The sequence below is a fragment of the Bombus pascuorum genome, chromosome 10, assembly GCF_905332965.1.
Source record: "Bombus pascuorum chromosome 10, iyBomPasc1.1, whole genome shotgun sequence".
NCBI lineage: Eukaryota > Metazoa > Arthropoda > Insecta > Hymenoptera > Apidae > Bombus > Bombus pascuorum.
Window position 1 is genome coordinate 11,028,277 of NC_083497.1, and position 27,039 is coordinate 11,055,315.

A 27,039-nucleotide genomic window follows, 5' to 3' on the forward strand; every position below is an offset into this window, starting at 1 on the left:
AATCCCGGTGACTGATACACGTCGATTTTGACGAAACTTGGCGCAAATGTTCGTCTTTTACTTTAAGAGAGAAATCAACCCTTTTATCCGGTTCTTCTATGCAAACGCTTATAAATCGACAAAAGATATCAGAAGTAGTCGAAATAAAAATTGCGCCGTGTCTCGAGGCCTATGAGTCTGCGAGAAAATTTCGTCGAAGAAATCAGCGTAAGAAAGTGATATTTTCAAAAAATTGTTCATTCGGATTTGTAACACTCAAGACATGGCATGATTTTTATCATTCACCGGGTTCTCCTTGTTGGAATATTTTAATAACGGAAATACGATACCCCTTTTCATACGCATCGACGTCATCGAGATCGACGTTCCTCTTGAACGTCATGTCATTACCAAAACGCAATCTCTGGGAAAGTTCTAGAGGATTTTCATCTCTGTACGTATTTCTATTCAACTGCCGTGTAGTTTCGTAGTTCTCGCTAAAGCCTCTTTTCTCGCGTAATTTATTAACATTTTGACTGTTCCTTCACAGATGTTTAATTCAGTATTCGCGAGGTATTAAATATCGGTTAGTGATTTTCATTAGTTAACTAACTTCTTCCAATCCTTCTCGCGATTAGCATCGTGCAGTGCTTGATCTATCCACTTTAAATCGGTTTGAGCCTTCAGAACATCTTGTAGGAACTTGTTTAATGCTGGACTGTTCTCGTCTGTGGATTTAGCCGACTCTTCGTCTCGCTGACCATCGCTAGATTTCGCCTGCGAGATCAATTACGGTAACTGGAAAAGTCTGCATGAGAGTAGACTAGGATCGATTCTTATTTTCTATTCCATTAACATCAAGTTACAAGATACTGTTCCTATTTTCGGCTATTTACCAATGTTTTCCAAAACATGCAATACAAAAGTGAGAAAAAACCGTGTACGGTAAAACCTACGCATGCCGAACTCCACTATAAGTAAACTACTGGTTTTGCGATAGCAAGCGAGAAAAAGAAAGAAGAATTGTCGATAAAAAGGGAAAAGCAAATAAACTTGAAAAAGAATGATAATGCATGAAGGTAGGCGTGAGCTTGTTGAATTGGCCCCGTGTTCCTAGCAGTATTTCTATCATACCATTATCCCGACTATACCACCGTTAAGAGCTAGTGCGTTAAGCTTTATTTAACGTCGACGAAAGCGACGTTCTACGTTCTACCAGTTGTGGTCTCTCGTGGTGGCGTGTCTTGTCGCTGACAATTCTCCTCCTATAATAATACCGGGTGCGCTTTCCGTTACGCATCGTACGACTCTCGTCCTTTTGCCAGCGCGTGCGAGACGCAGCCAAGACAATGGGATTCTACGTGGAGAAACGTGCGCGGGGCCGCGGATACGGGCACGGTGTTATTAAAAATTCACTCCCTCTAGCGGCTGAAGTGGCCTCTGGCAATCTGCATCTCATTCCCGGCGGGCCCTTGTGCCAGCCAGCCATCAGGTGGCTGCCAGCACGCGGAAAAAGGGGTGGAAAGCTCGGCCGTGGAAACGCTAGGGGTTTGCCGTCACCCTGTGCTGTCCTACCAGAGCCGGAGTTGGCCCTTTTCGTACAGCGCTACGACCGTCGCCTCGACACCGAACAAAAAAGTCTTACACCCAATTACGCGCGGCATTTAACTAAATAAACACTCGCCATCTTCCTCTTTCAGTTCCCTCCGCGACCGAGCTCGACGTCTGCGGCTGCTATGCTCAACCTCTGCCCGTTTTTTCCACTCTTCGTTTCTCACCATGTTTTTCTCTTTTTCTCGTTACTCCTATGTTCCAGCGGACCTTAATGAAGTCCCGTTTTAATATACTTTGCCCTACGCCTTCGTTTTTTTTCTTTTTTCTTTTCTTCCTTTTGTCAGAAACGACTGTTTGCCCGTGGAACGTCGCAGAAATTTCGTTGTTGTTCTCGTTCGCTGAAATCCTCTCCGGTATCTTTAATCATTCTCGTCGCGGTCTCCAAATGAAACAGAATACTTCCCTATGATCACTTGTTGAACGTTATGGAGGTCCCTCTCTTCCATTTGCAACCTACCGGGATTACGCGTTTCTGTTATCGGTTTCGTCCCGTGCACCGTGAAACTGAGCTTTAACGCTCGGCCGCGATTGCTTGAAAATTGTTGAAACTCCTGGACGATGGATTTCGATATAGATAGATATTTCAATTCCATTGCTTTCTTAGTTGCACGCGAGTCTCTCGGAAATTAGACTGGTCAATGTTGTTTTCTATCGATTTCTCAATCTCATTGCTCGAGCAGGTGTGTAGGGCTATTGATATTCAATTTAAAAAGAAAAAAACATGTGATCCGTTCTTGTATATGATTAAATGTTAATTGAATTTTGTTCCATTCGAACTAAATGGATCATACGTAATTCGATAAAATAATGTAAAACAAAAAATGTTGTGCATTTATTATTTCCACGTAAAACGAAAGAAACTTTTGGAACACCCCGAATATATTAAAGACTAACAGTGTCTGTATAGTATACAAGATAATTATTTTGGACAAATTTTACCATTGAATTGTAAAATATTAACGTATAGCCAACTCGGACAACTTGTTCTTAATTTACCTCTCATTTCGAGCCACAAAATCCAGCTTCGATTTTACCGGAACATTTAGGTCGTGGCGTTGTATTTTAACGAAAGTCTAGGCCAGCGTGTCTCCTCTCCTGAAAGACGTACTAACGATATCTGGATCGTTTGCCGAGCGGCGTTCCTCTCGCAAGCTCTCCATCAATCGCGTTCCGTGGAGGGCTGCAGAGGAGCCAAAAGTACGGCGAGCATAATCAATCACGAGACGTTTTCGGCCTGGATACGCGGGCTGGAGGGCTGTAGACAGTTCGCATAGTTCCGAAACGGAAACGGTAATATCGCTGGCCCGGGGCGACCACCCCTTTGTCATTTTGTCATCCGGCGTAAGGACGAATCGGCCATGGAGGGAACAGGAGAGACAGAACAGAGACGCGAGGAAACAAAGCAAGACGGCCAGTGTGTTTTCCACGAAAAGAAATTAATGCTTGAGATATTAAAACGCGTCCGAAAGGAAACGCCTGTCGTCCAGAGTTTGCCACGTCGACCGCGTTCTGCTATGCTATCAGCAGACACTCGTCCTTTCGGTTATCCATCGCTGGACACGGATCTTTCCTTTTGCTCTTTAAGAATCTATCCCTGTTGTCTCCATCAGCAGGTCCAGATCGCACCACGAATTTACTTACTTAGCAGCTCCACCGGAGAACCAGTCGATTCACTTACCTTCGAATCCTTGTTCTCATCGTCGACGATGGAAACTTTCGATTCCTCCGTGTTCTTCGACAATCCTGGGTTCGCGTTCGATCTCCTCACGTACGTGTTCCCGTGTTCGTTCTTTTGAGCTTCGGCTGATACGTGGATCGGTAAGATGACGGCCAAGATAACGTAAATTAAGAGCGACGGTCGACGACGATTATCCAGCGGGCAAACCGCGAACACGATCGTCCTCATTGTTCTACCTGCGATTAGATGTACAGTAGAATTTCGTTCGCGTTAAAGTCACACGCGTCTCATTGCAATGTTAATTTCTCAAAATGTTTCTTATGAAACGTATAAAATAGTGTACGTAGAAATCTTCCACGATGAACGTTCAAACGCTTTCGCAAGCCACTCTAACAAAGTACGAGATATCCAAGGTATAATAATCGTAATTAACCGCGATAATTAACAGAGAGTTAACAGTTTCGCCTCGCTTCCAGTTTGGATTCTATCGTAGCTTGTTCTCGTTTCGCGGATATAACTCAATTTCGTTAGAATCGGCCGGCCGACGCTTAACGAATTCGTGCACGCGTACGACAGACTGGAAGTGCATAACGGCCTATTAAGAGCCGATCCGAGAAAGTCATTAATTCCACGGTGCACATAACTTTGCTGTCACAATTTGCATTTCGGCCGTTCTTTCTTTAGGCACACGGGGGAAATTAAAAACGTCGGATCGTAAAGCCTCGAAAAGAAGTAAAATATCACCGGTCCCGCGCTGGCTGAATCGTAATCAACCGACTTTTCGCTTAAGAGAAAAACGCCAGTTCGTTGCGTTCGACTTTTCGGCTGGCGGTTGAAAAGCTCGTGGGAAAGCTTTGGAAAGCAGGACAGAGGTTCGATAAGGGAAACGTAGAGGAAGGTTTCGGGGTGTATCGTTTGGCCAGAACGCTTGCTTTCAATCCTGGAATTAATATCCAACAGGGTCGCAGTTAATTTTACAAGGGTAATTTCCAGAGAGTCTGACGGAAAGTCGTTGCCATTCGAGTTGGGTGGTTACTAAATTAACGTTGTATGGAGGCTGGCCGAGGTACGTGCGAGGAAAGGCCGGCCACGCCGCAAAATGTGAGACAAGACAAAGGAAAATAGGGCAAGTAATTTGAAACGAACGAAGCTATTTCACAGCGAAGAGGGCCGTGCAGTTATTCGGACCAGAAGATTTTCAATGGGAATAATTCTGGCGATGATTCCTCCCCATTTTGCATCACTGAATTTCACCACCGGACTGGATATCGCCAATCTGTCGCTTTCAATATTCGAATCGCGAAATCTCTCTCTTTAATATTTCCGCTATGACATTAGCCATTCATTGCGTTTCATCTTCCGCGGATTAAATTGACAACTTTTATCAATTACGTTTCACGAAATTAAAAACGAAAATTCCTTTGACCTTACGGCTACGTTTTCATAAATCGTAGATTCCAACGGATGATAAAACTACACATCGTAAATGTAGGTAGTATATTTCTTATATTTTTCGTTGTTACATTAACGATATCTCGTGATATACTACTAGTCTGACCATTGTACGTAACGTTGAAGATTCCTACATCTCAAACTCGATTGAAATCTTGAAATCGCTCGTTGACGATGTTTCGTGTTTTACGAAATTCTCGTCTCGTTTGTCGACTATAATTCTATGTAGAAAAGGGTTAAAAAATCTCCGTAGGACGAGCGTAAACCGTAACGATCGATTTAAACGTTTCGATGATGCGGTTCGTAGTCTCTTGGGGCTAATTACAGGAAGAGATTCGGTGGCTTCGTCCCCCTGTTATCAGCGCGAAAACAGGGAGCACGGTGAATTTCCTACCGATGAAAACGCAAAGAATGAAGAGTTAAGCGATCGTTTCTTTCTCGGCCGATCGTTCGAACGAGAATAAAGAGGGAGTCGGAACCGTAAAAGATTTTTGTTCGGTTCGAGGAAAGCTACTCTCTTTACTGTCTCCCTTTCTCTCGATCTTCTCCCGTTCCACGTCCACACGTTCCTTCCACCCTTTTTTGCTCAGACAAAAGTTTTGCATGCCGCGAGCAAGTAAGCAAGCGGGCAAGTCGCAGGATCGAGAAAGGGCCGGATATTTTTGTCGTTTCAACGAAAAAAAATCGCAAATAAAAGAGCGAAGGCTCCAAAAAGAAAAAGAAAAAAAAATGAAAAAGAAAGAAGCTGCAAAGGGAGGTGTACCAGGGGGTTGTTCAGCGGATAGAGAAGGGATGCTATCCGACATAATGTACCGCGTAAGAGCCATTAGGTTATTAAAAACAGTGCTGGCTAAACACGAGTAACAAACCGGCTGGTGGCCACCGAGGGATGCGACAAAGGCGAAAAATTAGCCTTGATAACTTGCCGTTTCGATGCAAAGCAAAGAAGAAGCTACGGTTTGGTAGACTCTCTGATTCGTAGGCGGGTAGAAAAGATCAGCAGAATCAGAGAACAAGGAGTAATCTCGACTACCTTGGCCGTACGTTCATGGCGAGAATTGATTCTCCCGTAAAATGCTTTCGCTTTCATTTCGCCAGGTTTGTTAGTTATTCGCAATCTCTCTCTCTTTCTCTTTCTCTCTCTCTCTCTCTCTCTCTGTCTCTATTTGCCAAGATCTCGTTTACGAGTCGCCAGGTTTAAGGAGTTGTTTCGAGTTGCGACTATTAATTTCGGCTCACGAATGTTACGCGTCTTAATTAGAAAACGAAATTTTCTAATTATATTGGTAGAGCGAGAACGTCGGATTGTGACGTCGGAGAGGTAGAGATAGTCGAAGATTTGCCGATAACGATACGATTACCTGGTGCTGCTTTTATCGCTAGGATCTTCGAACGAGCAACCTCGTTCCGAAATACGTAGAAACGCGTACGTCATCGGTGATAATGTTGGCGGGATCGATTTACGTCACGATGTGCCAGACAAATCATGTACGTTGACGTTTCGCATAACAAATTCCAGTTGCACGCCGACTGTTTCGCCTCGAGCAATCGATACTTCGTTTCTATCGTACTTCGATTCTTGCGCTCGCTGTTCCTCGATTTATCAATGCGCGAAAGCGTGTCAACGTTAACGCCATAGCTCATAAATAGATGGCGGATATTTATGCGATACGTTTGCGAAGATAATTGAAAAAAAGAATAGAACCTTGATGGAGAATTGTTTTCCCTACTAAATTTTATAACGTGTACCATACTTTGCGTACCTTTTATGAGTTTTCACCGTTGAAACTAGCGAGTATTGCTTTTGGACATTGGTTTATTATTATTAATGGATGATTTTTAGCAACAGCGAAGGTAAATCTTTGCAAGAACCTTGCCGGTTTGCAATTTATTCCAGTGGCGAGAAATACGTTGAAGCGTGCTGCGCGCTCACGATCCAACGAATAATGACTGGTTGAAATTCAGTTTATTTCAGCATATGGACGTAAACGAAACTTCTTACGAGTTAGAATGGGAAGAACGAGGAGCGAGCGAGATGGTAGCGAACGAAGTTAGTCGAGAATTTCGTTACGAGGCTCACAGCCCTCGCGAGCAAATATTCAAACCCAAGGCGCCTACTATAAACGCATAAAATAGCGTATAAGTCTCTATATTAGTTTCCCCGTACGCCATAGATGAACGAGTATATAACGAAATGTACACATTTTAAGCAATTTCATGGAGGTCGTATTTAACGCTTGGACTTAACCAAATCGTTCCAAACACGTTCCACCGATTTTCTTTCGTACGACTATTCTCGTCTCTCGAGTCATACGAAAGTATTTGAACAATTACAGAAACTTTTCGTAAACGCATTTATCGATATGACCACGGCGCTTGTATCTCGTTACGGTGCTAATGAAATCTCAACGTATCTATTGTATCAGGTTGTTTCTTTCGTTTTATGAGGAAATAACAGACGCACAACGGTTTTTGTTTTATATTATTTTTATATCGTTTTCTTCTCTTGAGATAAACACCGCGACATTTCACCTTTGCATAAAGGTGCACTGTTGCGAAGAACACGTTTGCGAAAGAAAGACACTTTTCGAAAGACACCCTAATATCAGACGTACGATATATTCACGAGAATTTTCTATAGTTACAAACACATTAAAGAATTACTGTAAATTCGATCGCACGTAGGAACGTATAAAAGCGATTTGCAAGATTGCATTATTATCGCATGATTGTGTTTGGAAAGGTTGGTGATCGGGACATTTAGCGTTTCATCAACCCGTTCGAACTCATTTCTGCGCTTCGTTTCCGAACAAACGGGCATCGTACCGGTATTTTTAAGGAAGAAAAGTCAGAATGATGATGCCGAGCGGAATGATCACGCGATCTCTCTCCCTCTCACCGGTCCCGTCTTTTCCGCTCTGATTGATTGCGTATACACGCGTGGCGGCTCGCTTTTGCTCAGGTTAACGCAAATGCAAAGGGAACAAACAAACGGGGAATACAAATCTAGAGTGAAATGAACAATGCCTGGGAGAGTTACTGCCTCCTAATTGAAACCAACCCCCGGTACACCCTTCGTTTCCTCTTTCCCATTCCCTTTCTCTCTTTCGCCCGGATACACGCTGTCCCGTTTCCTCGTGCTCTATGCCCTTCTAATCCTCCTTTTCTCTCTCGTACACATTCCTGTTTCTCCTGCCCTCTTTCCACCTTTCTCTCTCTCTCTCTCTCTCTCTCTCTCTCTTTTACCGTGCACCGCCTAATCGTCTCGTACAGATGCGTGCCTCGCTTTCTCTCTATCCGCGCATAAAGCGTATAGTTTACGACAAAAGTTCGGGCTCGAGTTTAACAAAACGACCGTTGGCCCGTTGGAAAACGCGAGCCGGTGTTTACATGCGTGGAATGAACAAGTATCGATCTACCGTTCTATAGATGCACGAAGGTGCACTGCGCACCAAACAAAGAAATCAAAGTAACGCATTATTTCCTGGTATTTCTGGCATAAATGCGTCGTCTACCGTGCGTTCGGACAAAAAACGAATCCACCCACGTTCGTAAACTGCATCCTGTGCCTTTCGATCGTCATCGCGTCGCGAACGTCGAACATCATCGATAACGTTCGCCTCGTTATCTGTCTTGACAAAGAGTATCATCCTCTGCTCCGTCCCCTTTTCATCACTTCGATCGTCCTCGAAACCATTTTGTCAATAATACGTTACCCAGTAAACTGCAGACTTATCCGCCGTGATTCCATTTCTCGGAGCCATTTATACGCGAACTCGGTCACGACCCGCTCTACAGTTACTCGATGCCCGGTGCTTCCGGTTCAATTAACGAAGAAAATAGCACTCGAACGGACGAATTCGTTGTTTCCGCGGGACCGTTGCCAAAATAACTTCTACGCCGGCATAATCGACGCATCTTACCGGCTTGCTTGCCGTGCTCTTCCACGATGGCGGGTAAAACCGGAGGGAAATGGCGCGGGGGAAGAGTGGAAGAAATTTGCCGGGAAAAAAAACGATGCTCTTTATAGACAAAGTTTCGTCCTGCATTCGTACAGGGTCCGCGTAATATTATAAATAATTCCGCGACGGAGAGCTTGGCTAACTCAGCCGGTAGAGGGGATAGCGTAATAGAAGAAAAAGAAGGGAAGGAAAAGAAGAAGATGAAGAAGGAGGAGGAAGAGTAAAAATGGGGGGTGTTCACAAGGTTTTATCCAAGCGTAGTTTACAGTGGATATTACAGCGAGATGCTCGCGCGGCCGAGCAGTAAACAATTCGAGGCATTTTAATGCAGCCCCCAGTGGGCCGTAAGGAGGACTCGAAACTAACGTACCTTATGCAACCCTTCGCGGAGCTCTTCTTTCGAAACGAAGGAAAGCGCGAATGAAAGAAGAGGCGAAGGAAGAGAGGCCTTATCCCTTAAGGCGTTCGTACGACCATCGAAAAGGCATGCTATAAGGCGACTTCGATCTCGAACAGCCGGGTAAGCCTACTCTCGTTTCTTTATCCCCGGTCTCTTCGTCCGCAGCTCGTTCCGTTCTATGCTGCTTCTCGTGTGTTTCGCTCTCGCGCCGCCAACGTCAAATCGAAATCCTCCACAGATTTGCGGCCACCACCTGGTCACACGCGTAGTACCGGCATTTTATCGTGTAATTTCTGATAACGTTCGATAGGGAATTATATACGCTCCTTGTTCACAAGTATTAGGATATTTACAGCAAACGTGGTAAGCTTGGAATATTATTAGGATATTAAGACAGAGATCTTTGTGAATTATTTAATTAATTATATTAAAAATGTTAGATTAATCTTTCATAAGCGAGTTTTCCATACAACCAAGATGTCTTACGAATCGAGATATATGTCAGAAATATTGTCAATCGAGGATATGGTGTAAAGAAATGTAAAAAGCGTAGTAACTGGTAAAAATCAATTTACATAAATTTGGAAAATGTAGGAGAGCAACTTTTCACGCTTCGAAGCTCCATCGATTTGAAACATAGTCTTTTACGTAATGTTCTTTGGAAGGTGGCTTTTAACCAAATGGATAATAACATGTATCAATGTCAGGGTTGTTAATTCGTGAGGTATTTAATGGATTAGTTATTCTCTCGAAACGAAAAGTATTTACACTCGTCGTTCTTGGTCCATTGTCGAAACTTTATCCATTTCGTCATAAATATATACGCGAGAACTTCTTTGTAACGCGAACGAAAACCGTAATTTAATCACTGGATTTAATCAGGTCCACAACGTTTATAAATTGTTTCATCTGCTCCGTCCTGTGAGAATCGTCCAGCTTCTTAGTCGGTATTTTGCCACGTTTCAGCTAACAAAAAATTGTATTATTTAGTACGAGTCACGCTCCTCGCTAATACATTTTCGTTCAGTGAAAATTTTACCCCGGTACAAGTTCAAGTCGGACGATCCCGCAAAACATATCCCTCAAACTGGCTGCTTTTAAGGAGTGTTCACAAAGATCGTAGGTTTAAGTATAGCGGCATCTAAACGAAATACGATAAGCACTTAGCCTGGCCGTATCTATCAAATATAACCCTTATACCGGTGGTTAGAGGGTGTGGTGCACCCCTGGGAGAAGCAGGAAAGGACAACCTTCTGGAATTTATACTACAGCCCTCTCCCTCGTCCTCCTACCGCTTTATCATTTATTCATATAGCGTTGCGCGAGCAAAAGTTGCCCTAAGTGCCTATAAACGTTTAGTCGGCGTATGTTTCTGTATTTCCAAAAACGTACCTTTCGTGATTCGATATCATTCGATTTCTTTACCAGAGGTTGTCGAGGAAGGACTCCATCTTCTTTCAGAAGTTTCAAAGATCTTCGAACTGATCAAAGTTGATTTTCTAACGCGATACTAACGCCATGTGCTAATGTGCTAATTGCTAGCGTACGATATAATACGTAATATACATATTCATCGAGGGATTATTATCCGAACGACGAGTTACCTCGTAACCTAACTTGCCTGATTAATAGCGAGTTGATAAATAAGAGTAATAAATTCGGTAACGAAACAAGTGAAATTTTAGAAGCGAGACTCACGAATTGCAAGATGACTAATTGTTTTTTATTTGACGAAAAATTATAACCGGTAACTCGGTGAACTATTCGTACAGAAGAATTTTTCCTAGAAATCTCGTTTGATTCCTTCGAGACATATCTGAGATCCTTCTTTTCTTTCCGTCGTTTCTCTTCTCCCAGGGGTTTCAATTTCGTCTTCTCATCTCGCGAAAATTTATGGCTCCTCGGACCGATAGGACCGCGGGCCAGAAAATTGAATAAACTTTTAGAAGGCCGCCATTGGCGTAGAATGGGTTCCCTTGGAAAATTTATTCGCTAGACGACCAATGGATAATTAATACATCGCGATGTGATCGATCGACGCGAGCACTCGATAATCTCGTTCCAATTATCTCCGGCCTTCGGAATGCCGGTTTGAACGAAATAAAAGAGTAGTAGTAACGAAAGCAAAAGGTAGAGATGGGATACATACGCGTAGAAACGTGTGTGTAGGTTACTCGTCTCTGGTCATTTTCCCCACGAGAGCGAGAACTGCAAATTATTTTCCAGTCGTTCGTTGGCTCTGCTGGTATCCACGGATATAACGGGTGATCCCGAAATTCCCACGGGGAAACGAACGTCCTATGCGTCTGTAGCGTGGATACAACCTCACGGAATATCCCACCTTATGGTGATCCCATGGCACATCCACCCTAGAACTACAACCCCATAACTCGCCTGTCGCACTATGACCTCTCGTGTCTCCGTGTACAAACTTTATGCAGGAACCCTAAATGATATTGGTTCCTCGATCTTCAGCCAAAATACGATGTAACGCGATCAAGAACAAGATAAGAGGGGAAATTCTTCTTCTGTTCTATCGTCAAAATTAAATTTATATTCTCGTCGTTTCTACGTCCGACAGAAAATGCATCCACCGATATCAAAACCTTACGATGACACGCAAGATCGATGCTTCCGCCTAATCGGGGCTAACCACGCTTGTAACTAGGCATGATAGCATCAATCGAGGGTTGTTGTAACGTGATCACGCTATCTTGACGTTGTGACGGCGGTGTGCGAACTGCATGTAATCAGCAGCACTCGCATCCATCCTGATATAGACGTTTCCTGGATTGTCAAGGCTGTCCGTGACACCCTATTATTAATTCGATCGCGCAAGACGTTTGCGCCTGTTTTGTTACTGAAACACTGAACGCCTAACGATTATTCATTCCAGTGGACGTAAATTTTTAATCGTGAATCGAATCGTTTTCTTTGAAATTGTTACTTGTTATCGAAGAAAAGTATTATTAAAATAGTACGCGTATCGCTGAACGTACGTACGTTTGCGAAGACGAAAAATTTCGCGTTGATGAAAAATTTAAAAGAACCGACCGATCGACACCGACGTATCGAAACATCCGTTTAATATTGGAAAGGCGAGGGTGGGAGGGACGCTATAGCAGGCAGATTTTAATCCTTGTCGTACCCGTGAAGGGAAGGGAACGATGCTGAAGTGACTTGAAGTCTCTTCAGGCGAGATGCTTAATTCCACCCCGTTCTTCTGCAACCACCCTCCGGTTTCCCCTCCTTCTTCTCCTTTTGCACCCCCGGAGGAATAATCCTCTGTTCTTTAATTCTCCTCCGTCGGATGGACTGAAAATTGTATCTAAACGTTATAGAAGTAAACGCTTGCGCGTTATCCACGTTTTTGCAGTAAATATTTTTCGTCGTATTCGGAATGGCGCGCGGCAGAAAATCCTGGCGAAAACCATCGAGGATCGTGTCGCATCGAGGATTCGTTTCAACTTCAATCGCGATATAGCTCGCATGTTAAAAAATAAACATCTCTTTGTTGATAACCAATACTCGGTGATCATGGTCGCGTGCTATCAATTTTCCAAGGTAACGTGGCATACGGAACGGAAAGATTTCTCCAGAGAACGGAAAATTCCGCAGGTCTGCAAGCTACACCCTCTTTCATCCCCCCCAACCCCCGTTCTTTGCTTCCTTTTTTTCATTATTTTTTAGTATCCTCCCTGACAAATGTATCTGTGTCCTCGAGCGCGCTACGCCTTTCATCTCTCGTCTCTGCAGCCGGAGCACTTATACACTCCGTACTCTCTTTCTCTTCCTTTCTCTTTTCCGCCTTCTCCCTCTTCTCCGCTCTTCTCTCTGTTTCTCGTGCTCCTTCGCCTCCCTCCCTCCCTTCCGACCCTAGTCATCTTTTTTCGGTCTCTTTGGTCTCTGTCCTTTTCTCTGCGCTTCATACCACTCCAGTGTTTCGCGTTCCTCGCCTTCCGGTCTCACCCTTGTCATTTCTCGTCTTCCTCTCTTTCGTCCCTCTGCACTGCGTTTTCTTTCTCTTTCTTTTTTTTTCGAGAACGCACCGTCACGAACACCCAGCTAAAATACATCGTGATTTTAATACTTTTAACTTCTTCGTAATCCGCTTTGCATCTACCGCTACACCGCGTCGAGTCAGATGTTCCATCCGGACATCTTCTCCGTCCTCTCGCCCGTCGGTCTCGTCTGGACGGCGATGTCCTGAAGAGCGCAACCTCACCGACGATGCGTTCGTCGCGTATCCAGCGCAGGTTCCGCCATCGTTTCACGATTGTAATTTCACCATTCGCGTCTATCTATCCGCGGGTGGCGAAGAGGTGAAAAGGAAAAGAAGGCGAGTTGTACGCGACACACACGACAGAGGCTGGTCGTTTTGTGATTCAGGTCGAGAAGCGGAATCGCGCGTATCTCGGTGTGTTCTCGCGCAGTCGACTGAAAATGCATTTGTTGGGTCTTTAAGATAATTTCACGAGGCTCCTGGTAGCGGCTTTTGTTTCCGTTATCAGCGATCCCGTCCAGCTTGGTCGCGTGTGTGTCCTTCCGTTTCCATGGAATAAATAAATGATTACGCGAGAGTACAACGCCGGAGAAAGTAAAGACACGCGACGGTTCAGCGAGTATTTAATCCAGGAATAAAAATTGGCCAGAGAGATGAATGGAAAGCATGGAGCGGAAAAGGGGGATCTTGGAAATCGTGACTTGTCGTGTACGCGCGTTGCTCGAAGCAGTTTGTAAGCGCAGGTAAGACCGAAGCAAATCCCGCGATTGGCTCGAGCGGTCTTTAAAGGGGTTTTAGCCGCCACGTCGTAAACACAGGAGGCGGACTGGTAAGTAAAGATTGCAAGGCAAAAGGGGTTGCTGTCTTAATCCGCGGGCTGTCTGTTTGTGGTATTACCGCGTTAAAGGATGAACCTTCAACGCACGAACCGCGTTCCCCTATCTGGTTGTTACTCCTGAACGATTTCGAATCCTCGTGTTGTTGGTACGTAATTTTCCCTCGATCTCAGAAACACGAATATAATTATACAGAGTATTCTGTAATACGTGAGACGTATTTCACACACGTACACGCACACGGAAATTCATTGTACCTCATTCACGTCTTTACCGTTATACGACGATTACAAATTTTTAGGAATATTCTTTTGTTTGATATCGATAATCTTGTTCACGAGCAGAGTCCATGTTGCAATGATTATTCCAGTAAACGCATATGATTCTTCTCTTACGTCAGAGAATACAACGACATTTTCAACAACTTGAAGAAACACCAGAAACCATCGAGAGTGACTAGATCAACGAGAAAATATATTTACAGACTTGTTTTAAAAAGTACTTATAATTCTACCTGCAGCAAAAGAACGATCATGAGATATACCGATGATCTCTCTGCTGGTTAATCGTTATCGTATCGAAAAAACAGTTTTAACCGATAAATTAAAGCGAGATCGGCTAACCGGTAGTCTACTGCGATTCCAGACACCCTGTGCAATTCGCCTTTAAAAGAATAAAAATTCCATAAACGGCGGTCAAACGGAATTCGTTAGCGTGTAACCGGGTTTTATAGCAGGGGGAGAGAGGGATTATTATTGTAGGATCAAGGCAGCCCGCAGCTTGGATAACTTTCGAACGACAGCTAGGTGTCGGTGGCAAAATGCGGTTGCCGACGACTGCGGCCGCGTTTCTATTCGCGGCCCGCAATAGTTCGATAGGCGGTCGCGAATTTGAATGGATGGCTTTCTGCCAGCGGAGTAGCTCGCGTGGCATACATTCCGCCGCGAATCACGTCGGCTGACACGTCTTCTGACGGGACGAGGACGTTCCTGTGTGCCGGAAACGCAACGTCCGGCGATAATGTCCGTCAACAGCGACGATGCGAACGTCCCGGCAAACAATGCGCCATTGTTGCCAACTTATTCCATTACAGATAACTCCCTCGTTCATTGTTCCTTCTCTCTCGCTCGCCTTCTCCGTGTTTCTCCATTCCCCGTGCCTTCAATCCTCCTCTCTTTCTCTATCTTTCCCGAGAAACGTTTCTCCGGTTCTGCATCTCTTTTCTTACCCCCCTCTTACCCTTTTGTTTCGATCGTTTTGTCGCCCGCACCCTCCTACTCTCTTGGTTTCCACGGTGGCGTGCTCGCCTTGGTTAAGGGATGCACCTGGGATCGGAAAGATAAAAGAAATTGTGCCAATAAGTCCGCCTCGCCGATAATTGCCGCGATCAATCGTCGGTAACCGGTTAGAAAAATGTTTCTTAATGCACTCGGCCCCAATTGATATTACACGGAGCGACTAGGTGGTTTTCTATGTACGCGATTAATAACCGAGTAATAACGAAGCGGGTGAATTAGGGGAGGAATTCTTTGATAATCTATATGGACACTCTGTTTGTTCCCTAAGAACGTTTCCCCTCGGAATACTTTCTTTTTAATCGACAAACAAAATGCTCGTTTCCCGGGAAACGGGTTCGACAAAATGGACGATACGTTTAGCGGTGGCTGCGAGCCGAACGCTTTAACGAAGAACCCCGTGTAGCAAAGAAACACTTGCTCCGCATTGGAGCTCTTTGATGCCGCTGCCTTGCGCCGATAAAAATTTCGTAGCCAACAAGGGAACGACGAGGGGCCGATTCGACCGTATGCAAGAAGGGGATGAAGTATCCATCGGGATCGGGGAACAATCCCTTCACTCGTGGATTGCTTGTTCCGCTATTTAAAAGTGTTCTCCGTGTACCGGGTAAGTTAAGTCCCCTGGACTCGCGTTAAACGCGGCGAGACTCGATCGACAATAGCACAGCCGTCTTCGGGAAAGTGGCGCTGTTTAATATTAATAAGCCGGGGAGGCTCTGCCCTTGGCAGGCACGTAGATGCATATCAGACCAGGCATTACGAAAAGACGACTTCTACGCCACGGGGCCACGCTAGACATTTTTCGCTTTGGAATTTGAATAGTCGTGGCGCCGCGACCACGACCTCGTACCCTGCGTCAGCGTTCACCGTCTCCAAGGCCACCCGCGTTCATCTGAACTCTGGATTCTTATCTTTGAACTTCATGTACTTGCAGACACATTGGAAATTCTATATCAGTTCGAAGAAACGAATTCCTCGTTTGGCATTATAAATTCATCTACAGAAATTCATAGATCGTTAACCCGTTAATCGAATCGTTCCTTAATGGGAAATTTCTATAATCGCGAGAATGAACGTTGGCAGAGGATCAATTTCGTATCGATGATTTTAGTTCTTTCAAACGTCGACACGAGGCAATTCATTTTTGGTAGAATGATTCGACACGTATCGTGTAGCACGAATGAATCGGTAGAACGAGGACACTTTGAGATATTTTGGTGAAGAAAGGCGACGTAAATAGAAGAAAACTTTGTTCAATTTTTAGGCTACTTTAGCGAAAAGCATTGTTTCCTTCTTCCCGACTTAACGGACTGAATATGTTTTTTAAATGGAGAATACTTTCCATTAATTTTTTTAATCGTACAGTTCAAAAGCGATAGGGAACTGGCGTCGCGTTGGATTAGAGCGAACGAGTTTGGAACAATACCGCAGCGAGTCGCGGAAATAACTTCGTTATTTTCCCAACACCCGTATGATCAATATCACATCCAAACATCGCTATTGATTTAATCGCGGCTGTATCCACCGCACGCTAATTAAAATTAAAACCTCCAGCGCGACCACTCCCAACCACCGGTTTGGCGCACACCTTTTACCCTAAAACGCGCGCTGAAACCAAAGGAACGCGTGCGACGGAGAAAGAGTGGGAGGATGGTCCTTGTGAAACGAATATACGTAAACACCCTCTTAACTGGCGCGCGTTTCTTTGAGAGACACAGAGATTGAGTCGTGGCGCATTGTCCGCGCATTTTGAAGTCTTTATTCGTAAACCATCGTCGAACCCCCATGATAGGCAGAGTGGGGCGTCTAGTGCGAGCAGAGGCAACGCGTTAAAACTCCTACGAGCCTTTCCCCCTTTTTCTGTCGCCCTTGGTTTCGCGATTACACACGTAGCGGCGATTTAATGCAAAACGGTGCTTCGCGGCGAACCCTGAAAAGAGGGACAGAAAGCGGCGGCGTCGTCGGTCGTCCGGGGTGTGTTGTACGCGTGTACACGTCGGCTGAAGAATACTCGGACGCGTGTATCACATGCGGGCTCCATTTGAAATTATTTCTTTTTCGCTCTCTCGCCATTTGCGAGTGCCGCACAAAGCCCATTTTCTGTCCCTGAATCCTCTCCTCCGCGGCGCCCTTCCACCAGGGCCATCGTTGAAAGAGAACGAAATCACGTGTGATACGTCCTCCTTCCGAGTTAAGAGTCGCCGGGTAAACGACACTATCCTAAGCGAACGTTTCTCCTTTCGTTCTATCCGTGTTACGCTCTTGTGCCGTTTTTCTTACGTCACGGATAAATGTCACTCTTGCGCTCACGTTCTGAGTTTTGGAAGATTTTACGACGCGAGACACCGCCGGAGAACGTCTAACGAGAACACCATCGAGAACCCAGGGCAACGACTAAAATTCCAATTACGGCGGATGCGTGTTTCGACGATTGCAACGTATGAAAATCGAAATTCACGCGATGCAACTACTCTCGTAAGAATCTGTACACACATTTCTTCAGATTCAACTATTATCTAACGATGTCTGGAACCTTCAACAGACGAAAAATTCATACGTATCAGGAATATTTCGTAACACGTGTCGACTGAGACGTTGATTGAGATCCAGCTCGTATAAGAAAACGTAAAGCGTACGTGAGATACAGAGTATATTCAGTATATTCCCGGCAGGAAATTTGAGTTATCTGCAATCTGAAAAATAAGCTCGATCCGATACTTTTTTACGCGAACCTTCTTCATCGTTTCGATGTCTAGAGCCGATTATATAAATATCATCCGTATATTTTGCGACACTATTTGATTAGTTCGATGTATTCGTCCGTGAGAATGCGGAACTGCTGTAACCATAATTAAAGACAAAGGGAAGTGGGTGGAACAAAGACGACAATGGCGAAAGAAAGAGGTTTCGCTGGTAAATAACGTCTTAATATTACGAAGAAGAATTGCCGAGGAAGAGGTACGTGTAAGCTGTGTAATAGCGTTTTCACAGATATCTAGATGGCTGGAGGATCGTGCGTTTTCGTGCTAATCAATTAGCGCGAGCTAAAGAAGGTTGACAAATAATTTGCTCGTGGTGTGTGGGGGATCACGGTTCTCGGCCGTGGAGATGCCGCGAGGCTTAAAAGCCAATATATCAGAATAATAACTTGTCCATTAAAACGCTTAAGTAGTAATAAGTACGCGAGCCTAACTGACAGGCACTTCGAAGTTCCCGCGGATTAAAGTGTCCAACTTCTCGAATTTATTGGACAAAATAAATAATAAACGTATTCGCGCGAATAAGTTTTCCTTCTCGAAACTATCGATCCCACGTTTCTATCATTTTTCTATATTTCGTTTCATATATCTGTTTATCTTGGCCCCGTAGCTCCCCGTAGAATCCTCTTAATTTTTTATCGAACCTTGTCGTTCGACCTTCCTCCACGAAAGATTCAATTTTCGATAGACGAGATTATGACTTTTAATTCCGAAAGAATGCGTGTACGTGCTTTATTGATCTTCCGCTTATCGCGTGGTTTTCTTAATACGACGTTTTGGTGCGGGGTCGCATCGACGCGGACATCTCCTCTGTAAACAATTAATCGTTGTATTAAATATTCATCTTGCGTTATATCGTTGCAAAGACGATAAATTTCACATCAGATAAATTTCACCACCGAACAAATTCCCTTTTTCTTCGAAGGAAGAATTTTACTAAAAAATGAGCCAGAAAGAAGCAGAAAATACATTCGACACTCGAAGGTGTAGTAATGCTACGGAGAAAGTCGCTAAGAATTCTCGAGACGTGGAAGCCTTCTATACAGAAAAGGGTACACCGTTCTCCTCGAAAGAGGCATTACGGGGTGGTAGATCAGATCAGTCCGGGCGCCATTGCTGGCTGAAGAAGAAATTTCGTTCAACTTGGAAAGAGCGCTGGGAAACAAATCGAAAATGGATTTCTTCGGGCTTCTCGTTGTAGCTTGCAGCGTCGAACGAAAGCATTTACCAGTTTATTCGCGGCTGGCTGTTACCCGGCAGCCATCTTCCAGGCGTTTCGCGGCATGAAACTTGCAGGCGTCTTTCGAGGTACGCCCATACGTGCCAGACACGCGTCCGTGTGTGCTTACAAGCGCGTAATACACGTACAGGAGGCTACTTCCACGCAGGTAACCTGTCTGGTTCCAACCCACGGCCAACTTCTTCTATCGCCTTTCTCCCTCTCTGTCTTCCTGCAACCTTGCCCCTTCTGCCGCCTCGAGAAGGATATGGTAGGAGGACCAAAAGGTATTTCTTTGGCGAAATACGTATCTACGTGCTTCCATATTCTCGACTTGTACGTGGAATACTCGAGACGTTCTGTCGTTGGACAGAGAACGGGCCTCGAAGACGTTGCTTGGTCTTCGACGCGCAAAGAAAGCAACGAATTTTATATCCACGAATTTTTAAACCACGAATCCTGCGCCCTGGTCTTCGTCAATTTCAATCCTTTTGAAATTTCAAAACGGTACTTCTTTTCCTTCCTTTCTATTTTTTCTTTTTCTTTTTTTTTTTTTTTCTTTCTTCCGCGAATAATCACGATTGTTACGAATACGATAAAGACGGGAACGAAATATAAATTTTCGAAAGACTCACGTTCTATTTGCTTCTTACAAAAGATAGGGAATTGAACGAGGTTCTTGGAAATGATACCGCAATGCAGAATCCCTGCCGGTAGACTGGGTGGTTCGTCATTCACGCCAGCTTATTCGCACTCCGGAAAGCCAGGGTTCGATCATTTGCGTGGAACACTGGTGCATTTAAGGATTAATATCGTCGATTTTAGTGGAGACACGTGTGTGTGCGAGTCCGTGGTGTCTCCTTGGCGAAAGGGGCGGATGGTAACCGCAACTACAAAAGGGACGAGAAAAGGGGGTTGGTTGGAAAAACAGGGAGACGGAGGCACGCGCGAGCAAGACGAAATGGGTGCACCGGTACACGTCACGAATTCGGCGTCGCCCCCGTAGAAATCTCGCGTTTCACCTGCGTTTTCCACCTGTCCTCCTGGGGCGTCGCTCTTGCAAGCTCCACCTACGACCCTCCTAGCAACGGGCGTGCGTCCAACGACGTCACGGGCTTCCCCAGATTCTCATTGGTCCCGTCGTATCGACGCGGTACAACCGACGTTGCTTGTATTTTATTATTTTACTTACCTATCGTACGGCCTCGATGCATGCGCCTTTCCTTCTCCTTTTTGTAGCGAAACGTCGCTGCACGGTCGCAGTACGCCGCTGCAGTACGCCTTTTCGAAGGGGGATAGTTTTCCCTCCTAACTTCCCCAAACGAAAATACATTTTCCTCCAACATGTTTCTTCCCTTCTGTACTACGGAATACCGCATCCTCTTTCGAGTGCTCCTCTTTTTCATTCGTCTTCGCTGCCTTAAGCCGCTCCGCTGCATCTTACGAAATATGCATGTTATTAAGTGTCTTGGGAAGAGGGAGGATTTAAACGCATCTCGAATGCTTCGGGACAATTCCACCCCCTTCGACGACGATATAAAGATGCTACCATATTTTAGAAAAAACGTGCAAGAATGATCGAAGCAGACAGTAGAATATTTATTAACTATACTACAAGCGAAAAGTAGCGTGAATGATATTAAATAATACATACAACTCGAACAAGACGAAATGACACCCGCCATAAAATACTAGCTTCGTGTTAATTAAGAGACGAGGAAAAAGTGTACGAAGAGAGAAGGTAAATGGAGAAAATTTAGTAAACCTTAAAGAATTCGGTCGAATAATAAACGATTAGGGGAATCGGTAAAAATTCCATCCACGTCGGCGCAACCAGTTACCGTTTGCTATTCACCCTTGTTGCATTCGTTTCGTTTAATGTCCAGAGACGTCATTTTATTCGGCATTTTTAAAGGTCACGCGGGATCATGTCGCGAGAGTTTAACGGCCGCGGTAATGGCGTTTCCGCTGAAAAATTCATTGGAAGTGGCTCATTTTATTGCGCGAAAGATCGAAACGCGTAACGATAAGCATCTCGAGTATATGGAGAATATCGAGTGTTCTGATAAACCTGCTCGCGTGTTAAATCGTGCGATCTGCACGCTCTGCAAAATCTATAAACACGTGGCACGTGTTCCTATCTCAAAATTGATTCAACTGGAGTAGGGTCTTTTAGGAAAAGAAAGATCTATTTGAAGACATACGGATGGAGAAGAAGATAAGTCGCATTTATCAAGTTTTAGAAGAACAATTTCCAAATTCAGTTCCTTGTCAATTAATCCTATATCGCCAGAATTGTCATGTCGTTTGAATCTTTTATACTCTTCGTAAATTAAAAAGATGTTAATTATCTTGACAGTTGTACCTTTAGCTTCTACAAAACTTCATCTACTACATCCTTGATTGTAATTGTTAGTTAGATTGTAATTGTAGATTGTTAGTTATTTTACGTTGAGATATTCTTTTCGAATTATAAACTAACGTAAAGATCAAGAAACCAGCAAAGTTGTATTATCGTTGTTGTGACTCGAAATTTCTCGTTAAACACGTTGGTCTAAATTAAATAAATCGTTTTAGATTGCGATTTAACTTTGAAAGACATACGTGACATGCCTTGTCTTTATCGCCGAAAAGATTAGAAATTTACAAGGTTCCATTAGCCCGCAAACCGCACGATCATCTTCCGTATAGATGCTTGAAAGAAGAATGGCTTTCCTGGTCACGTAGAAAACGTACTCTCACGCGTCTAGACAACATCCACCTTGTTTTCTCGTCGCCCGCTCTTTGTCTACTTCTTCCCTTACGAAACCGATTGGTTACCACCTTCTGGTTACGAAACGACAGGGTAACGCGCCGCCTAAAGACATCTAAGCCGCAGGGGTTAACCCGGCACCTGGTGCACACTCCCACGAGACACTGCTTGCTATTCGTCCTGCACATCTCCACCACCACCTCCATCTCCTCGTCTTACCTTGCCTTTCTTTTACATCGTACAGCTCTTACACCGCCCCCACGATTGTCTTTTCTCTGGAAAAGACACGGGACGTACTCCTAAGAGGCCGACGTAACAACTTACGGTTCTCTCTCCAACTGTTCTACGTCCTCAGATTCGGAAATTCAAGGTTTCCGTGAAATTGGGATCATTCCGAAATCATACACTCTATTCCACGCGCTCGTTTCGGCTTTATTCTTTCTCTTTCTGCTCCGACTTTAGTCATTCCCTTGCTGTTTCGAGTTTATCCTTCCTCTTCCTGCAAATCCAGCGTATAAATTTTCCTGCTACGTGTGCGCGGGCTGACGCGTCTACGCAAGACGCAACGCGTTTCGTTTGGTCTACGCGTGTGTCACTGGCGTCGTGTCAGAATCCAATAAGACAGTTGATGCAACCTGGCCCCGCCATAAAACAAGACAAACAAATTTCGAGGCCGATATCCCCGAACAAGATACATCTCCGTTCGGCATAAATCGACGGCAATAAAGTTCGATCGAGTAAATTAGTCCGTGGAAAGCGAGACTTACGTCGAAGCGGAAGACATTGATCCCTTCGATGAAGTCGTGACAGGTAACCAAGGCCTGCCACTGCAGATTAACGACATCTTCAAAGTTGAGGAAGTTACGTGTATGATAAGATCGATCTTATATTCATCCTTAATTAATTATCGGTCGACCCCGTGCCATCGAGGTTCCCAAAACTGTTCGAGTTTCGACCGGATGGCGCCTTCGGTGGCCTATTTACTTCGATATGCTCATCGTTAGCCAGCTAGTCTGGCAAGTTGAATTGCGTTTAATAATACAGACTCAATCAGGCTGGCCTGGCACCATCTCAAGACTAGTCTGTGTTAATCACGTATACCTGTTTATGGTTCCACTGATTCCGATCAAAATTACAAAGCGTCCCTCGTATCATAACATATTGATAGACGAAGGCCATGTATGGCAGCGTTGCTATGAAAATCGCGATTTTCTAATGAATCTAGCGAAGAGCCGCTCGTGTCGATGAATCTTTGATGGATCCCGGTGTACGAAGAACGGTTTCGCAGTGGTGTAAATCTTGGAAGGAAATTCGAGAGTACCTGAAGAGAAATGTGTATCGGGCTACCGGCAGAAACAGCGCAAGGCCACATCTCGACAAGATGGACGATAATCGTCATTTCGATAGTGGAGGCACTCAGCCTTCCACGAAATGCATGCAAAGAGACCCCGATGCACTCTCCATAAAATCCCGTGTTATACGAGATCACTTAGAGGCAAGCCCTTCCTAACGAGCCGCGCTGTTACCTTATGGTTCTGTTTAATCGCTTCTATCAAGCCGGAAAACTTTCGCAACTCTTCGTTCGTTCGTGTCGTATCTTTACCGACTTTACTCTTAGACCGCCCTTAGGATCTTCGGGCATTAATTTAGGGATCTCGAAGATACTTGCGCGTACACCGAACGCGTTTTAAAATGCACTTGTTGGGCTCGTTTACCCTAACTGCTCCGATCGTAACGTTTATCATAACGAACAGCCACTTTGACGGTTAAATACTCGCGAAATTAGTTCGGCTACGGATTATTCGAATTATGAGTCGTTGTTCTTGTTGCGTGTTTAAAAGGATTATCGCAAAGATATTGGGTTTTACTTTGTTTCCAATTTGCTGCTGCGCTGCCCGAATTTTACGCGTTTGCGACAAGTTCGAGAACGCGAAAATGCAGAAAAATGAGTAGAAATGCAAAGATGTAGGAAATATCGAAAGTAGAGCACTCGTTGCAATGTTTCCAAGAAGAAGATATTTGTCTTCGAAAAACTTCGCTTCTTTATCGGTATATAAAAGTATGAATTTTGCGAAAACTGTATATCTATATATGTTTGCGTTTCAACAGCGGAAAGCAGTTTTAACGCTTCGAGGAAGCTAATATAAAATTTTGTTAGTGTAAAACATCAATAGTCATTCGTTTATATTTTCTTCGAATTTAAGAAAATTTCTATCGATAAATAAAAAGGATTTACGCGCAACGTAGGTGTATAACTGGTCACCAAAGACCAGGAGAATGGCCACTTTATTAGCGAGCGAATAGACGATGGTTAATTTAACAGCCTGGACGTTTAATGACCGATTCGCCGATTCCACATACCAGTCTGCCATTAATGAAGGCTTACCTATAATTCGGCTGCTAATATCGCATTCAATCTGCAAATTATCGTAGATCTATCTCGATCTCCTCTTTGAGCCACGTTTAATTAATTGCAGCGTTCATTCTGTTGCGTCCCATTTTAGTTACAAAAGGGAATACGCGTATGAAGATACTTCGAATGCGGAGAAAAAACGAAGAGGCGTATAGAATGTAGGTCGTCTTCAGGCTGGTGCAATTAATTTAACAGGATGACCATAGGAAGGGAAAGGCACCTCTGTGCCCCAAGGGAACTATTCGCGAGTCCTTCAGGGTATCAATTGGCGTGCTCGTCCAGGTCGACAGCTGCGATAGTGAGACGCATTGTCCAGCGCTTGGCGCGGTCAGTTCCTTAATATTGAATAAGATCGACCCAGCTACCGCACAAATGGCGGCGAAATATTGACGGCTTCGTTGCGCAATTCCTGCCTTAGCCATACAGCGACCTGACTCGCTGGAATGGAAAAAATCCATAATTCACAATCGTGTTGCTTGTTTCGTGTGTAAAAAAAGACATGGATTAACGCGTCGAGCGCCGTGATGGTTAGTAATATCCGATTATAAATTTTTCGATACGTGTTCTTTTACTAACGTGTGTTTTATATCCATCTTACAATTTTTATTTCGTAGAAACGATATCTATCAAATTAAGTTAACTGTTATATCAGAAATTCAATAATTGATGTGTTCACTTTGAGTTTGCAACAGATCGCTTGTAGTTGATGTATTTGTAGACAGCCAAATTGTTCGGTTGAGAAAATCATAAAAATCTATTCGCTGGGTAAATCGTCAAATCGATTATGGGCACCTGACGCGTTAAATGAAAATGCACGGTGTATACGTAAAGAGAAATAGCGGTGCATTTTCTTATGATTTGTTGTGACACGAATAATGTCGCCGATTCATCATCTTCCAAGGGACAAGTAATTAGCTCGCTTCTAATTTAATGTATGGGAGTTATCCCTTGCTTTCTCGGAGATAGGGGACATCCCTCGGGAACGATAAATACTTGAGTAGATGTACATAATTATCGTGTTTTGTATGAATTTAGAAACCTAATCGTAATCCACGATTCATTAGATCGAGCAGGTGGGTGGTTCGCTCGTCGAAGTAATCGTTCCAAGAGGAATTCTATCGGAAAGATCAGAAACGGGGCCTCGAAGAATTTCTGTCCGCAATGTCCACAAGCTATCGGCCTCGGTCACGCTCAGATTTTCTCCGGCAAATTAAATTTTCCGAATCGCAGGACACGACCGACCCGATGATGCGAACATTCTTCACCATAAATCATAATCAATCGCGTTTCCACCAGCGTTTGATTCTGACACATCGTTTTCCCTCCCATTGTTTCCTTCTCCACTCCTAACGTCTCTCTCTCTTCCGTCCTAATTGGTTTTATTGGCTCGTAGCTGCTCTCAAGGCACTTCAAAGTCTAACATTTTAAGAAAATCCCGAGATCCATCGCTATCATCTGTTGGTTAACGTTAGGAAAAATGGCGAAGATTATCCGGACGCATTTACTCGGTCTCTCACATAAGTTCTTATAAAACCAAGACCACGTAAGCTAGGGTTTTCCTAGAGAAAAACCGACGAACGTTTCCAACTGTTTCGTTTGATCAAAAGAAGCATAGCGTTCTCTCAGTATCTCAGAAGGATCTTCGTGTCTACGTTTGATATCGATCGTGTCTTCGTTTTACACTTAAGAAATGAATTTTCTTCGGAATCTTGGATGCACGTTCTCAATCAACGTAGCCCGCGAGACGTCGAACGAGGAATTCATCAGGTAAAATCGTGGAGAGACGCCCGTTGGAATGTGTTTCTCGTGGTGAAAAAAAAAAAAAAAAAAAAAAGAGAGAAGAAATAAAAAGAAACGTCGAAGTACGATCGTCAGTCAATAGGAATGTGTCTATTCATAAAAACGCACCCCCGTCCCATTTTTGTCTCCCTTTCGCCCCTCTCTGAAGAAGAGCTTTTCGAAGACAAGCGTACGTTGCTTTCTCGCAGACACTCTTAAATTTGTGTCCCATTGTCGTGCACAACGAAAAGGAAGACGGAAGTCGCTCACTTGGCAGAAGTAGCGATACCATGTATTATGACGGTTCGGTACGAGGATGACGAAAAGAGACAGCAGATACAGGGAAAGAGAACGAGATTCCTGTATACACGGGAGGGACGGTCGACTTTGGCGAAACCAGAATCGGCCATTGTTCGTTACGAGTGGCTATCTCGCTGGACATTTCCGTACCCGAGTAGGTACATACTCTGGCCACTGTGGCCTACCAGATATTTCGATGTCGTGCTCGAAACTCCCATCGAATATCATTGTCGTGCTCGACTTCTCGATGTCGGTCGGTGGGTCCGGATTTACCGCTGAACCGTGAGTACCCAGCGAATTAAATAATTTGCCTGTTTTTATGCCACTCGCGTGGATTCGCGTGGCGAACGATGATTCGTCTTGTTCCATGTTTTCTCCGTCTTGATTTTTTTTTCTTCTTTTTTTTTTCTTCTTTTCGCTGAGAGAACATTATCGATGGACCACGACTGTCGATAGACCAAATAAGACGGATAATATTGTATTGGAAGATTTAATTCCGATGGTATAATTTATTAAATTGGAGGAAACGTAGGATCGATATAATTATTGGAAAGATATAATTTGAAGGAGAAGATGTTTGCGCAAAGTTCATTATGTC

The 27,039-nt window shown here is 44.2% G+C and overlaps 1 protein-coding gene across 1 annotated transcript; it reads right to left on the bottom strand.

Annotated features, from left to right (window-relative positions):
* Nucleotides 1-277: 277 nt before the first annotated feature.
* On the bottom strand, nt 278-9,145 carry LOC132911403 (uncharacterized). The gene is made up of 4 exons (XM_060968022.1): nt 9,056-9,145; nt 3,272-3,507; nt 593-756; nt 278-521 (listed from the first exon to the last, which is right to left on the bottom strand). Exons 2-4 carry the CDS (start codon nt 3,497-3,499, stop codon nt 278-280), a joined length of 636 nt encoding a protein of 211 aa, XP_060824005.1. The 5' UTR covers nt 3,500-3,507; nt 9,056-9,145.
* Nucleotides 9,146-27,039: the final 17,894 nt, after the last annotated feature.